A 17768-nucleotide genomic window follows, 5' to 3' on the forward strand; every position below is an offset into this window, starting at 1 on the left:
TTCCGTCGTCATCGTTTGCCACAGGCATTATGTCCGGTTCAGGAACAGACTTGTCGCTGATTCTTGAAACCTTCAATGCTAAAAAGAAAAGCCGAAAAAAAACATGTTATTATTTCTAACGAAATGCATGCATAATGAAACAGTTTTATAAGTCTATTAATGTTCGTAATATTATATATATATATATATATATATATATATATATATATAATATATAAAGAAGTCTATTATTCACAGCATTTATAATAACTAGCATGTAATCTGCATTAGGAGTTGTGTTTTTGTAATGTTAATTGCACACATAAGAATATTTGACTGGGTTATTTAATTGAAATGTTAATATAAACAATGTATGCTATTTGAGTTGTCCGATGGATGTTTATAAGGCAGAACACCACATCTCAAATGTATACCTCGACATTATCGAACATTGCTGTATTCAGGGCAAAGGCAACCGCCAAAGTGGAGCCAAACCTCTCACGGATGAGGACATAGACCAGATGTGGGAAACTGCTTTCCTTGGTCCACACACTCCATGTTTCCTGTTAAATACAATATGACTTAATAACAGGCTCCTCTTTGCCTTAAGAGGGACAACTGAACAATACAATTTGAGGTGGATAACTCCATTTTATCAAAATGTATTATTTCAATCATTAGTGATAGCTCAAATTACTTGGTTTTATGGGTTTTTAATTCGAACATTTTGGATACCGTATTCAAAGCAGAAAAGCTTGTTCTAAATAAAAAAAAATAATATTTGATAATGTCAGTGTCACCAATGATTTACTGGGGTTTCGCTTCCATCTGTTCAAATATTATCAAAATAGTAGCATAATGGTAGCTTAAAGAACTCCAGCGAACAGTTGATATAGTACTGGCAGACCTGTTTAAAGGCGCGCCATTCAAAAATAATAATAAAAAAAACAATTTAAGTTATGGAAGCCAGAACTATAAAAAAATGGCATTTTTTTCTTCATTGGTGTGTGTATTTGTGTGTATTTTATATATTTTTTGTGCAAAAATAGCAATAATAGAAAATAAGATGTTTATCATTAAAAAAACACATATCATCCCTTATATTTAGATGGGAAAATGTGAAGCTGCGAACCACTGCCGAGGGTGAAGAATTCTTAGAGTTTCATGAGAGGCAGACAAAAATACGCACTAGTGAGAATCTTGGCGACTACAGGAAGGTCAACGCTAAGATGTTGGGGTAAATTCTCCTCGTGACCAAAACGCCATGTACAATGCTTATTCTGCAAAGCGACCATATGGATTCCCAAACGTTGATAATCCATTTTATCTTACGCCGCGCACCAAAGAGGGTTGCTTCTGTCAGTGGTTTTTGAGACAGCGCCTTGGAGAGGTCAAATTAGGAAAGATGCTCAAAACCATGGCGGTTGCAGCAAATCATCCTGAGGGCAAACGTTACACTTACCACTCTGCGCGAAAACATCTTTTCCAGATGCTGCTAGACCTTGATGATCCTCCAACAGAAATTATGGCTATTACTCGTCATAAGAATGTCCATCTTAAACTTTTCTTCCGTAACAGAAAAACAACTTCAACGATGTTCAGCCGTATTGTCTACGTCCTCAAAAGCACAGTCGAGGTCTGAACACACCATCAAAACAAACAAACACAACAGGTTCAGCAACACTAACCTCACCAACAAATCCAGTGCCTGTCACAATTCCAGAATATACTGTGAATTCAGAGTTCATTGTCCCCACCCACCACACAACGTCCACTGTAAACACGGAATTCAATGTTGTAACAGCAAGGCTTTTAACATCACAGTTTAATGGATCAACCTTTAACATCCAAAACTTTAATGTCATAAACTCCTCGAGAACAGGATCACTCATAGACCTAAATAAATAAGTCTTGAATTTTAAATTCTCTCACGAGCACATGTCCAATTTTCGCTAACCTACTTTCTACGGCGAACCTCGCGCGCGAATACGAGTGCCCCGAAAATAATATATAGAGGTAATTTGTTCATGTCACTTGTGAAAATATATTTTCTATGATCACTCGTGAAATAACAAACAATCTTACACTGACATGAACAAATGTTCTGTTTCTTTTATGCCCCTTTTTCAAAAAAATAATTAACAGCTGTTTTCCTTTTGCTGAAAAGTTACCCTTTCTCGGAGTTTCGCCCGTGGCGTGCCTCAAAACATTTCAAAACACAAAATGACGTCATTAGTGTGGCGAAATGACGTCATTTTATTAGCGAAATTATCTAGTTAAACACTTTTACAATGTAAATAAACAGTGAAAAAGCATAAAATAAATAGAAAATGTGTTGGATTCGGTGGAATGTCGATTTTAATTCACTCGTGATCATAAAAAATATATAAAAAAATTATTTATGATAATCTAAAAATAGAAAAAGGAGTTCCGAAAATTTGTTCTTTTCATCGGTGAAAATAACAATTTGTTCTTTTCACTGCTGTTATTTCACTGCAGAAATGTCATATTTTATCATTAGGTATAAAAGAAAGAGCTATCGTTATTGGTTTATTGTTATTTATACACATGAGCGTTGTCTCGTTTTCAACACAACGGCATAAGTGACATATGTTACAAAGGTTGTTTGTTCAATAAAACGTGTGTTATCTCATGGACTACTTTGATATAAAATCTACGCGGAATAACACACTCGGGTTTGTCAACTATGGAATGACAAAATTGTCAAAATCTGCGATATATGATGTTTATTAATATAATGGGAGGTAATAATTGGATAAATAGAATATTAGGTGGGTTTGGAATAAAGATATCATGCTCGGCTCGAGGCTTACCGAGCGCTACCATGGTTCTAAGCCTCGCATGATAAACTTGATCTTTATCCAAAACTCACATAATATTCTATATGTATTGATGCTTGAATTTGTTTTTGCAATTATGATTTGTATATTTAAATGTAGGCAACAATTAGGATAATGTGCATCCCGCTATCCTTTTTTAAGATTTCGTTTACAGAACCGAAAGTTATGAAAACTGTTGCTCCCGACTGAGGAAGAGCTTCAGTCGCAAAAGTAAATTTATTTAAGGAACACCAGATCGGTAACTTCATTTTGTTTAAATCAAATCAAACTGGTCACAAGCTACACCGTTTGCATAAACAATACAAACATTGTACTGTATAACTATTTTGCAATTACCGTTTGCAATAGTTCAAAGCAGTGTAGCGGTTTCTTTTAGTAGATGCTATATTTTGCTGGATTGTGTTTTAACTTTAAATGCACTAGCATTTAATAATATAAGTGATACAGATTTCAGATTATCATTATTGTAATTAGTTATAAGCATGCTTATATTCGGATTATTTTATGGTATTTGGTGACGTCTCATGGTATTTTCGTGTCAAAACAAAAACTGCTGTATAGTTTCGCATCAATTACTTTTCGTATATTTTTTAAATGTAATTAATTGGCCTGTGAGAATAATAAAATAAAAATTGCGCGAATTTGTCCATCGTTATGGTGTGTATACTTGATTCGTAGAGTAACTCTCGCATCAATTAAATAATACAGATATATAGTATTCGTTGGAGTGATTGTGAACATAATTCATACAAATATGGCAATTTGCAAGATAGTAATATCTACTACTTAGACATGACACTTTGTTTACCATAATGACAGAGTATGACAGAGTAGCGACCAACCCAAAAAGTGTTGATATTTTAATTAATGTTCTTTTTTATCAAAACAGTATGTGTTCAACTTGACAAAGCACAGAAACAAACAAAAAAAAGATAAATGAAACAAAAAAATAAAGCTTACAAAGTGAACCATTTTGCTGCTTAAATGAGTTTGGCAAAGAAACGGTGACGCATTTAAAAGACCAATTGACTCCAATTTTTAAAGAACTGAAAACAGTTTAAACGTCAAGAAAAGACGACGAAAATGTAAAACCCAGAAAAGAATGTCAGTACAAAAGTATGTAGATGAGTTGTGTTACTGTAGTATGAGAATATTCAAATCGTATCATAAACATAAGTTTGTAAATAAGCGAGGCTGAAGATGGTTAGAACATGTTAACCATTATTATTATGCATAAAACATGTTGGTGTAGCCCAAATGAAATTTCGGTATCCATTTTAAAGATTCCATTCACATCGTTTTTATCAAATCATCTAATCCGCGATGGCTGTGTGACATTGTCGTTCACTATATTGATAATAATTAAATACTGTCCGATTGATCATTAACTAATATGACAAATAGCTTCTATAATTGACGAGTACGATGTAAAATATGTTTACAACAAGGTTTTTTATCAGCCATCGACTTCAAATGGCAATCAAACCGTAGGGCGTTGGTATTTCACTGCCCCGTATAGTAATATTGCTGGTTTAATGGAGTGTTTGTTTTAAATTGTCAAACAATGTTCCGTAAATTGATCCGCCTTAAAAGGGTAAATACTTGTGTATGCCATAAGTAATCCCAGCATATTACTCTTTTGCTTTCGTAAGCTAGGAAATCAACGGATAATACAAACGGATACATTTACTTGTATATAAGCACTCGTAATTCATCCTTAAAGAACATAATTCATGTGGCATATGTGTGTGAGTCTCGTATATATTCCTGGTGTTGAAAGATGAAACCATTTGTAATAAAAATTCTTGACTATAATTTCCTTGTACTGCCGCCCAGCCTTTATCGACATTAGACTTTTTGCATGAGGGATTGTTTTACAAATTCGATTGTTGAGCTATGGGTTGCTCCGTAATTAACTGCATTTTGTTTATAGTTGAGATAATTATATTGAAAGGTATATCTTAATACACACACTCTTCTTAAAGTTATGAACGATAATTTGCTCAATATTAATAATGATTTTTTTAAACGAAATTTGATTTGAAATGCATATATTATTTTGATGTTGATATTCCATATTTGTACTCATTGTAATCAAGAGATAAAATAAACTGTTAATTAAGGGTTTGAAACAACGCCAACATCGCCAAGATTGACTACGGATGTAAATGATGTCTTCGTCAACAGCAGCATTACGTTAACTTGCGCAACGTCATCCCCGCCGGATTATGTTGTCTGGTTCAAATCAGACAAAGGATCAGGACAACCGAACGCGGTCATTACTCAGAAATGGAATAACGAAAAGAAATCATGTCATTCTGACAAAAACATTATGGAGTGTTTCTGCTCTTCATCAAATGCCTATGCTTGCTCTATAAAGTCGATAAATAGAACAAATGACGATCAAAGCTGGCTCTGCAAAGCTATTTATGGAAGTGCTCAAATCCAAAGTGACAGCTTCACCTTCAGATTAATATGTAAGTAATCACTATATCACGTTTCTTATTATCAATCACACCAGTTCTAAAGTGTGTGCTCTTTAGTTAATAGTGTTAATCATTCTTTACCTACGTCTGGTCGAATCCATACCTACGTATTTGTGGTTACAAAATGAACGTTAAATTGCAAATGTAGGAAAAGTAATTTTCTATTTAAATTATAGAAAAGTATATTTACTGATATTAAAGGTTTTAAATGCGCAAAACGTCTTTATCCAACAGAACATCCTTTATACATGCTGATTTCGGTAAAAACTTCAACTGTAATGACTCGTTGTCAAATAACATTATTTATACAATAGCACACGGCATAGCTATGGTCGGCTCGTAGCTGACATAACGGCAGAGCGCCATTTGCTCGATGGCTATTATGAGGTGAATGTGGATTATAGACGTCCGACCATATTCGTGTAAAATAAATATCATCTTGTTTTGTTCACTTACTTAAATATACATTTATGACCGACCCAGATTTCCGCACTTTTATTTGCATTAAATTTATTACGCAATTCATGAAACATCTCGTGTGACGTAATGTCTTTGACGAAACACGTTAATTTAATCTTACTATCTGGATTTTAGGGGAAAAATAAATTCGGACGTGGTGGTTTATTTAACAGCATTAATTCATTTAAAAATCATCGAACGAATCCAAAACGTATTATGAAGTGTGTTTTCCACACGCATGTGGTAACTGTGATAGGAATAAAATAAATCGCTCCTACGAGTAATTCGATTTCGTAAATCGTGTTTTTGGAAAAAATGGTTGACATTCTACACAGACGTTTCCACAAAATACAGTGGTGTGAAATACATTTAGATACGGAATGCAAAGATATAAAATAAAAGTACATGTGAAAATTTATTGGTATAATAATTTGATAAAAGTTGTCATTGAGGTAGGCGTGTCGTTTACTATTATTTGTTATGACTCCTGTTATAGCTCAAACAGCGTCATTAATCTAATCTACAGTACAATGTCAGTAAAAAATCGATGTATAAATAGTCCAACTTGTTTGCTACAATTAGTTATTATTATTTCCGATTATCGTGTTAATTTTTGGTACATTTATCACCGTTTGCGTAGTTGACGCCGCGCGATCCAACTCTTATCAGATATGAAAACTCGCTCTGACGCAGGTATGGTCTTATTAGTCCGCCAAACACGAATTCAGGAAAGCTCGCGACGTCAATTTGTTACTATAATTACTAATACATAAGTGTATATGCATCAAACATGTCATATTATGAGCTGTACTGTATCAATACTTGAATCCTTAAAGGGATCTTTTCACGGTTTGGTAAATTGACAAAATTGAAAAAAGTTGTTTCAGATTCGCAAATTTTTGGTTTAGTTATGATATTTGTGAGGAAACAGTATTACTGAACATTAACCATGGTATTATATAGCCATTATATGCATCTTTTGACGATTTAAAAAACCTAAAAATTATAAAGCGTTGCAACGCGAAACGATTGAATTATTTGGAGAGTTGTGTTGTTGTCGTTTAAATTTGTGAAACTACGAAGATTGCTTATATAAGGTATAAAATACGCATCCTATGTATGCTTGGCAGGATAGCTCAGTAGGCTAATGCATTTTTACTTCAGGATTCCGGGGGTCACTGGTTCGAGCCCTGCTGCGGGCTACTTTTTTTCCTTTTTTATTTTTTTTTTTTGATTTTTTACTGGAGCTTTTTAAATTTAATGTTTACATTTATCAATATAAAGCATTTAATGACAAACTTCAAACATGCCAAAATCTGTAAAAAAGGCCCCTTTAAACAATGACACTGTCTGAAAATAAAGAACTCTTTCACATGTTCTCAATTTCATTGCAATAGTTAAACTCCGAATCATGTGTCATCACACACATACAATCAAAATGTGAATATGTTAAAGAATCCGCCAATTTTAAACATTGGCTAATAATGTGAAACAATTCTTATATTCGCAGTACCTGTAACGACCTTAACAATTCTACCAGAGACGTCAGTTGCGTACCCTGTTTTCAATGTCACATCGACGTTCACATGCATCACGTCATTGAGTCGACCTGCGGCTAGTATTTACTGGTTCAATGACAAAAACAACATAACACACTTTTCTACTTATTCACAAAATGATGACGTCACAAGAAGTGAATTGCACTTTATATCAACCGCAAACGGGTACAGTGGTGGACTGATATCGTGTGTTGCAAATTACGAGTTCAAATCCCTCAGTAAAATGTTAACAGCTAACATTAGCATTCAAGTACAGTGTAAGTACTTAATGGATGTGTATATGCATTGTCCGTCTATATTTTAAAGCTGATATGATCTTTTTCACTAAAGATTTGATATGTATATTGCAGATTTTGTTAATTTCTTTATGAAAACGAATGTTTTATTTTTCAGTTGACGTATTTAACACTTATATTTTTATGTTTCGTTTACAGTCCCCGTTTCGAAGCCGATTGTGACAATCAACAATCTAATTGCATCAACAGCGTTAGTAATAAGAGAGGGTAGACTCGTGCATTTGAAGTGTTTGTCCTCCGGACATCCACAGCCTTCTTATAACTGGACTTACTCGGACGGATGGGCGACCGGTTCTCTTCTGAATATTACATTCGCTCGTAATAACGCTAATGTGTCATGCAAGGCATTTAACGTTATGCGTACATTAGATGGAACCAACAGCGCCCAGGTTACAGAAAAGACAACTACATTGAATATAAACGTATTGTGTAAGTATGATTAAACCCATATGCATGCATTACACATATCGGTAAATCAGGAGACAAACTATTATTGTAAGACATGCGCTTGTTAATGTTCTCAGGACTTCTTAGAGTTACTCACTTTAGAAATTGGCATTGTTTATGTATGAATAACATAATGCAATTTGCAATTACAGATCCACCAGTCATTACAACATTGACAAGCAATGACAATAATATAGACATTATTGATAGCGCAATCAGAGTACTGAGAGGTGACGACATCAACGTTGTCTGTACTAGCGACGCCAATCCCCCGGCTATGGTATTATGGCGTGACCAACGGATCCAGTCACCTACTCTACACGTCAAAAGTGAACAACATGACGCTGTGTGGACATGCCAAGCTTCAAACTCTATGACCGACTTTGATGGAGTTACATCAACGTCTACTGTAACAAAAAACGTATCCGCCAGCGTATTATGTAAGAATGGATCCAGCTCATACTCAGATTACTTTGTCTATTGCTTATCGTTTGTTGATGTAAATGTTTGTTGAATATTTAATTTGTATTTCAAGAAGGGGATGTTCTTATTATAAGAAATGTGAAAAATGTCACCAACATAAATGTAAAATATAGAGCAGAAAACATCATGGTAGATAGTGTGGGGAAGAGTGTTATTGGGAAAGCACAATATACTTTTTTAATGGAAATGTTATGTAAGAACAGTTAGCAAATAATATGTTCAATCACTTGCCAACACTGCTTAAAGATTGAGCATCGCATATTATTATTCATATGTTGAAGGTATTTAAACACTATTAATGTTCGTAAAGCTATAGATTTCAGTGCATCATACGAATAATCAATAAAGATCTACCGCAACTATAAAATGTAGTCGCATGCATACGCATTTAGAATTATCATGTTCAAATATTCTTTCAACATATTTGAGTTATATTACTATGTACACACAAATATGCTTTTTTGTTTTTACAGATCCGCCTGATGTTCAACGTTTACAAAACCAAACCGTGCTACTGAACACTTCTTTAACAGTTCTGTGCAATTTGACTGATGTTGGTAATCCACCAGCCTCAACTTTTTCATGGATAAGGATGGACAATCGAAAAGTTGTCGGAAACTTAAAAACACTTACCCTAAACAACATTGTATTGGCAGATGAAGGAGAATACCAGTGTAATACTTCGAACCGCATGCAATCAATAGGCAATGAAGTAGTCTACGGATTTAGTCAGTCGACATTCTTTATAAACGTTGAATGTAAGAAAACATAATTATTTATTTCGTATGTAAGTTAACACAGTTTTTAAAAGCATTAACCAATACAAACATAAATACTATGATGCTTGAATTATGTACAATGTTATTGTAACTTCCATGCGATACAATGATTTCAGTATTTTTGTACAAGTATTCTGTCGTTCGAAGCAGAATTTGTATAACATTACACAATGCAGGTAAAATGTATATATGATGTATATATTGTCAAAACTTACCAAGATACGATAGGTAAATAATTATATTATTCAGAATAAAGTGTTTGACGCAAGGTTGTTAAAATATTGAACTTTTAACCTGCTTAATATAAATCAATGTATACTGTCCAATTGTGTATTTCATTATGTGTGCAATATTTAATTAAATGTTTGTGCAGTATTCGATATCAACTTACTGTATATCTGATCCATTTGTGTAACATTTTCTTCAAGACGGGGCATTTATACAGGAATTCAAAGCAAACCAATCAGTCGAGAGAATCATTGTTGAGCAGGGTGAGACAGTAGAGCTGTTGTGTTATGCGGATGGTGACCCCGAGCCTGTGGTTCGAGTAATGAATACTACTCGTGGAAATCAAAGTGCCTTAGTTGAAATCGAAGGACATGAAGCTAAATATCGCATTCAACAAGCACAATGTGAATATGATAATGGGAACTATACATGTTCGGCAAATAATCGTTATAACGAAGGGAGACAATTGTTTGCTCTTTTTGTTTCCTGTAAGTATATAATATCAAACTTAATAGTTGTGTAATCAGTTGAAATAAATATACATTAACATATAGTCGTTTTTACAGGTTCACCAAGAGCATCGCCATTTTCTCCTCCAATTAAAACATTGTACAGAGCGCTTAACGACGATGTGCTGTTCATATTCACAATAATAGCTTATCCTTATCCTAAACCACAAAACGTCGTTTGGTACAAGCAAGATGATGATAGTTGGAGAGTTTTATCAGATCCGACCAACTTCATGAACACAGTCTCTGATGATAGCATGCAAATACAGCTGAAAATAGTCAATGTACAACTTGCAGATTATACCAATTACATGGTGAACGTTTCTAACGAATTGGGTTCAACAGTAGAAGTGTTTACTTTAAAAGCACAGTGTATGTAAATAAGTCATTAAACTCCTGAAATTTATATTTGAATTTCTTAATATATATATCCTTGGTATATAGTAATCAATGCATTGCAAGTATAATATTAATTACATGGTGAACGTTTGTAACATATTGGGTTCTCGACAGTGGAAGTGTTTACTTTAAAAGCGCACTGTATGTATATTAACCATTAAACTCCTATATTATGTATTTGACATTTAATATGAGTTAAGCTACTTTATGTATAGAGTATCGTGTATTAGTGTTTGTATTTCCAATAGCATATGCATGTCTTATATTGACTACCTTTCATAGCAAAACCAGACGTTCCGACAGATTTGCAAGTAATCAGAAGAGGAAAAACGGAACTGATTGTCGAATGGATCCCGGGTTTTGATGGCGGGGACATTCAAACATTTACTATAAGGTACAAAGCATTAGACGATGAAAGCTGGACTATTATTCCCCTAAGCATATCTCACTACACATGGGCAATTGAAAGGTTAAAGACTGGAACAGCATACCAAATTCAAATATTGGCGCAAAACAAAATAGGGAAGTCGGACTGGACACAAGAAATAAACATTACTACACTCGTTGATATAGGTACAGTATTAACTAACTGCGTCGTGACACTTTCCTTAATAACGAATACAAACACATATTACAAACACTTAGCTAACTCAGATTTCATTAAGTGTGTCTTATTGTCCATGCATACGTATTCGATTTTGTATTCGTTGTTTAGTGCCTGGAAATAATGAAGATACTATGTATGTTACAAAGCTTGATATTGTATAATAAATAAATGTGTGCATTATTTCAGTAAGCAGTGGCTTGTCAACATCCGCTCTTGGTGGAGCAGTAGGTGGAGTATTTGGAGTCGTTGTCATTATTGCCGTATCCGCCCTTATCTACAGATACAGATCTAACGGTAAATCTTTACTGCAAACTGGTATGCATACTTGTCAGTCAAACCGTACATTCAAAAGCTTTCTAATTCAATTAAATCTAAACCCGTTTACTGACCTTTATTTGTGTTAAAGCATGTAAATATTCAATAAATGATAAACAAGCCGTATGACCTGGACAATACTTCTTCTAATTTATACTTGATATATTGTCGTTTAAGTCATAGCAAGACGAATCACGAAAAGGACATCGTTGACAAAGTATGAGGATCTTATCCGAGGACAGTAAGTGGAAGCACGTTTTCAACTCATTTGTTCATGTTAGATTTTGCTTAAAAAGTATGTACAAAAACATAAAGAGCATTATGCTTTAAAAGCGCCAAAATACTAGTTGTATCCTTGTGTAAGACACCAGGTGGTTACCATATTCAGTAGGTATTTGCGAATGCTTTAACCTAACAGTGTAGGTCCGTTCTATTAGGATGACTGGTTTTATAAAAACACTATGCTTCTTATCATACAAAGTTGATGAGATGCCCAAATTATGTTTGCATTCAGGGGCAACAACGACGCCTCAACAACCGATGGAAGTTATGCAATCTGTAGAATCGGTAAGGCTTAATTATATAATTTACTTACTGATTTAAAATAACGTTTGCAATAAGTAGTACTTATAGGAAGGTATAAATCTGAGCGTTGATTGTTTGCACGTGTTGTTTGAAATTGAAAAAGAAAACGTCAGGCTATATTAACCTAGATATCCACATAGATAACCGTTTGTTGTTCTACTAGAATCATCACGATCCCGTAATGCCAATCAGTTTGAAACACTTATGGAGCTTGAAAGTCGTGATTACTCGATTATGTCGGAGTGTAATGCTCCAAGAGACAATACTACATCTGCAAAGATATCCGCATCGGGGCAACCTGATGTTTCAACGACCGATCCGGATTACGTAAATTTACAGTTGTTAACTTATTGACTGTCGCATTTGGTAATTGTATATATATAATGTGTTTTGTAACAATCTCGTCGGAACACTTTTATGTATATCTTTTTGAGTTTAATGATGAAAATCGATTGTACATATTGCCTATATATGTAATATTCTGTTGTATTATGACCCTAGAATTTTTCTAAATTATATATGCAAATGACCCCGTTGATTTCTGGTCTCATATTATTTCTTGTACATATAAAACACTTATTGTTTATATTTTACAAATTGGTTTTTATATTTTAAAACTAATGACTGTCAAATAAAAGAACGATAATGTCAGACTAAACTATACGCACACATTTGTTCCACCAGTTTGATATGAAGTTATAAATATATACATACATTTTTATTTACTACTTATATTGAACGTTATATTTTACCAGAGCCTCTGGATAATATAATTAATGTTTATTTTAGTGCTTAATATAATGCGGCGGTTTTGTTGTTTACATTTACACAATCGTCTAAATAATCAAACACGCGCTCAACTGCGTAAATGTAATATTTAATTACTTAAAAAGTCATACCATGTTGAATACGTCATTTCAACATCACAGCGGCATTCAAGATTCTTCAAACGCTAAATATTCTATCATTATTTTAGAAATATGTGCTATTGTACAATTGAAACAATTGAGTTAATACCCTTTTTAGCTGTGTTCTTATCTCTTATCATGAGCGCCTAGTTTTTTTACAAAGTATCAACTCCATATAAAAAGAACGTAAAGACACGGTAAACTTAAATGTCCTGGTTAATAAAAACATGTTAACTGAAAATTGAATGATATAGTTGCGTAAATTGTAAACAAAGAATAAGGGAACATGGGCCCGTTTGTGTTTTTAAATGTTTGGTTAACGGGTTAAAATGCACATGGACAAGACAGGACCAGACTCTTTAACAAATGATTGCGCCGGTTGCTAACGGTATGTCCGCCATTTTCTAGACAAGCCGAATGCCTAGTTCTTATTTATTCAATGAGTTTTGTTTATCGTGTTCGAAAAATAGAAAAGGAAATATAACGAATCGTTGTAAATAAGGTTTATGTACATGGAGATAGATACAGAAAAACTGATCAGTATTTTATGCAGAAACAAAATCCATTTCGAATCATACAAGATGAAGTTTTGTTACATGAACTACAAATCTGTAAAAAAAATTGTAAAGATCTCTACTTTTGCATTGATGGAAAATTCAATATATAATTTTCTTCATGTTGGCATGTGAGGTCTCATGTTTAGGTCTTCATGTGTCCACATAAAGAAATATATATTTTGGATGTACCTACATGCTACAATAAATTTCAATGTTCTCTGTGCTACGGTCATAATAAAACTAACAATACTTTACATATTTGCATCTTTTTATTTTCTTTGAATTTAAAAGACTATAGATTGAAATGAATTGGTTTCCTGTTTAGTTACACCTCATAAAGAGAAGATTTAAAGGATGTTTATTGGAGTCACTTGGTCGGTCAGTCTGCACAATATTGATTTGTGGTAATCTACGTTCACATCTCTCAAGCGACATAATTAAACATTAAAAAATGTCATCAATTTTTTTTATCGTTTTGTAAGATCAATATTGTAGTTGTCTGCAAACTGGCTGACAGGAAATTGTAACTTGTACAATGGTTAATTTACCCGTTTCAGACTAGTCTTCATAGGAATTTTACACCCCTTTATACTCCTTGTAAATAGCATTAGTTATTTTACACCATACAGTATTGCTGCAGCAAAATATTATTTTGCATTATTTCTCCCAAGATTATTGTACCGGCCAATTGACTAGTATATATGTAGCACACACAATGGAAGTGGTGTTAATTGTTGTTGTACATATAATTTCCTTCTCCGATGCGTATGAATCATTGGACTATACAATGACATATACTTTCCTTGTCCGGTGCTTATGAATAGTTGGACTACACAATGAAATATACTTTCCTTGTCATGTGCTTATGAATAATTGGACTATATAATGAGAAAAGTCAATAAAAATGGTTTTGCACTCTTTTCAAGTCGAATTAAATTCCTTACTTTCTTAATGATAACTTTCCTCTTGTTGTTTGTTCAAAGATGATTGTTCAAAATTTTAAAGCATTATAATGAAGTTAAAAACTGTGCTGACAACTTACGCCATTCTTAAACTCTGTTGCAAAATTTGAAGTACATGTAGTATGCACTTTTATTTTTTGGTGAATTTTGAATCAACAAATTGAATTGTTCAATATGCAAATGCTATTTTAGTATGTATACAGTTCTTAATAATGTAAGGGTTGAATTTAAAATTTAAACAAATTCACATACTTTGGTCAGCCTATCTGTTTGTATACATTTGAAATCAATCTGACTATGTAACCATTTGCTAATTTTACAACACAAATATAAACCAATGATCGGTAAACTTAGTCTGTGTAGTCTTCTCAAGCAGCAACTGTTCACTTAATTTACGATCTGAATTCGACCCAATACCACAATCAGAAGCAAAGTTAAAATGGCTATGTGTAAACAGCATAAAACCAGAACAGCTTGCGAGTTACTGGCAGTCTGTTCAGGTTTTATGCTGTTTTCTGCTCATCAGTTTCTAAGGATTGGAAATGAAGCCTTAAAACCTTGAGTTTGGTAAGAAAGAGATTTAATAAGATGTAGCTTTATACGGGAGTACAAACATTTCACAATACGTACCTAAGTGTTGAAGGGCTAAATGTCAAATTCGACACTATACCACAGTGGGTATTAAAGACGCCACATTTAAGGTGAAATCAGTGAACACTAACAAACAACGATGTGTGTTTGTCCCCGGGCTTTATCTGCCTTAATGGTACATGTACAAGTAGTTTTCCATTAACCCTGTTGTATTATACATGTATGCGACAATATTACTGCAAAACATTCAATTGATAGTCAGTTTTTGGTTTCAGTCATTATACATGAAGTTATAATATGCGAACAATTAGAAAAAGAAATGTACAAAGATGAACTGCTCCTTTAAATACACAACATGTAGGTTATCATTTTACTGTCAAATCCAAAAATAAAGACATCTGAAAAAATAAATGTAACAGGTGTAAGGGTTTCAGTTAAGGATTTATAGTCAATTAAAATAGATAAATATAAAGCTTTTCTAAAGCTTTTTATTGCAAATGTGTGTATTTCTAACATAGTGGTACATGAAACTCCAGATATTTTATTTAGAGGAATTTAATTTCTACAATTTCCAACGCCGAAATGTGGTCTTGACAAATGCGAATGGAAGCTTCAATATGTAGAATAACCAAAATTACCAAAATCCCCCTCATAGAAAATAAATTTATTTCAGAAACTGAAACGGCATACATGCAATATTAATTATGAATGATTTCACGTGTATATGTAAACTAATAGGGAATATTGGTATTTGCGTAACTTAACGAAATCAACGTTATACATCGCTTTTTGTGTCAGAAACAAGCGCAAACTATTTTATGTTACTATTTTTATAAAAACGTATCGATGCCACCATTGTGTTGGTCTGCATTTTTATGCATAATACCATAGGGGATTTCGGTACCCGCTCGGTGTCAGAAAGCGTGTAAGACAAAGTCCAGTTATAAAGCGTTATTCGTGTCAAATACATGTGGACATAATGTTTCGTTAGTATTTTCGCAAAAAAAACATGGGTAAGTACCAGTGTAGAGGTATTAATTTATTCCTAATACCACCATAACACGTAGTGACCGGTAAGATTCCTGAAAGGGCGCAAGCGTTTGGGAGCGTGTTTAAGTACAAAAACATCCGTTATACACAGCTAATGTTCTTTATAGACTAACATTGTTTTGCATTTGCATAATAAATATGTGACATAAATCTCTTTTACCAGTGTTATAGGGTGTGAAACTGTCCATAAAAAATCATCAGAAAATTCGCTTAATCTATTTGTAATCTATTGGCAAAGAACCCATTTGGTGTTAGTTTGTCTAGGTTTTCTAACCGCTGAGCCACGTGACTAAGTGGGCGGAGTGATCATCGTCCAGGCGAGATGTCAATTAGATCAACAACACGTAACGTGAAATCTTAATAACATTATGCTTGCAATAAACTACGAAATATACGTTAATTGTCACCATCAACTTTATTTGCAACTTCAGGAACGTCCAATGTGTAATAGTGTGTCCGACTTCAAAGTCCTTAATAAGTTTGGGATCATTTACAATTGAGGAATCATCGATTTAATTTCAAGTGTCATTAAAGAGTTTTGTTCATATTGTAACTTTAATTGTTACTCGCCCATTGTATTCTTTGTCACTTGTTTAGTGGTGTATTATAATTTGTTTACGCATATTTAGTAATTTATAATCAGGAGTTGATGTCAAACACTGAAGTATTGATTAAAACATGCACCGAAATTGATGTTAACAAGTTGAACATATGACTTGTTGTAAATATCGCTCAGATATTTAAATGAGACTTTTAAGCCGCGTTCGTTCAAATTCAAACGAGATATGATCATAGACTAGTGGTCGGTGGTTTCACTGTTAATGGGCATCTTCAATCCATAATGTACAGGGTTATTGCGAATTGTATTTACCGTAAACATTTTTCTATCCTTGATAATAATATGAGCGTAGTTAGACTGAGAATGTATAAAGAAGTCAATTAATGCAATTTTAAGAAAACATCACACACTGTTTGAATGTTTATAGATTGCTTGATAACTGATCCAACTTTATTATCTACTTAATTAGATAACATGTACATATTTCAACCATATGCTTTTTATAATTATGTTATATATTATTTAAGTTATAAGTTAATGTAAACGCCAAATAGTATGTAACACTTTGACGTTGTTGCAATTGACGGCATCTGATTGTGACGTCATTTTCTTTACTTTATTACAAATATTTTATTCCTGATAAAGGTCTTCGATCGAAACGTTGAGAAAATTGATTTTGAAAACGAATGAAGTTGTTTCTCTGTTTACTATAATTATTTACTAGAGAGTGTGCATAGTATATTGGTCACCAAATGACATGCAATATATTCAGGCATAAGGTTATTGTTTAGAAGTAATCACTTTTAAAAAGTAATTAAGCATCGCTATTTCCAATTCATTAGTATGGAATGTTAATAAAATTTATACTGACATTAATATTAAGCAAGTATTGCGTAATTATATTTTTCTTAATCAGTTGAAACGGTTTTCAGCAAAACCATATGTCAGTGAAATAATAAAAATGAATTTACCAGAAAGCGACGTCTGTTACTCAAATTTCGAAATGTGTCAATACGTTTCGAATTTCGATTCCCTAGCGTTAAATAGGGTCAAGCTCTTTTTTGTCAAGATGATATACTCGATGAACAATCCTGAGATTGGTCCGTGATTGTAGCCAATTATGTGTGGTATATGTTTCACTATGTTTTC

At 33.3% G+C, this 17768-nt stretch overlaps 1 protein-coding gene across 1 annotated transcript; it reads left to right on the plus strand.

Moving 5' to 3' along the window:
* Window positions 1-4676: 4676 nt before the first annotated feature.
* Window positions 4677-14347, plus strand: LOC127836613 (nephrin-like). The gene is made up of 13 exons (XM_052363282.1): window positions 4677-4794; window positions 4964-5317; window positions 7296-7601; window positions 7779-8069; window positions 8240-8527; window positions 9044-9328; window positions 9778-10065; window positions 10144-10458; window positions 10768-11058; window positions 11279-11386; window positions 11585-11648; window positions 11922-11974; window positions 12156-14347. Exons 1-13 carry the CDS (start codon window positions 4737-4739, stop codon window positions 12344-12346), a joined length of 2892 nt encoding a protein of 963 aa, XP_052219242.1. The 5' UTR covers window positions 4677-4736; the 3' UTR covers window positions 12347-14347.
* The last annotated feature ends 3421 nt before the right edge of the window (window positions 14348-17768 follow it).

This window comes from Dreissena polymorpha, chromosome 6 (assembly GCF_020536995.1).
Source record: "Dreissena polymorpha isolate Duluth1 chromosome 6, UMN_Dpol_1.0, whole genome shotgun sequence".
Lineage (NCBI taxonomy): Eukaryota > Metazoa > Mollusca > Bivalvia > Myida > Dreissenidae > Dreissena > Dreissena polymorpha.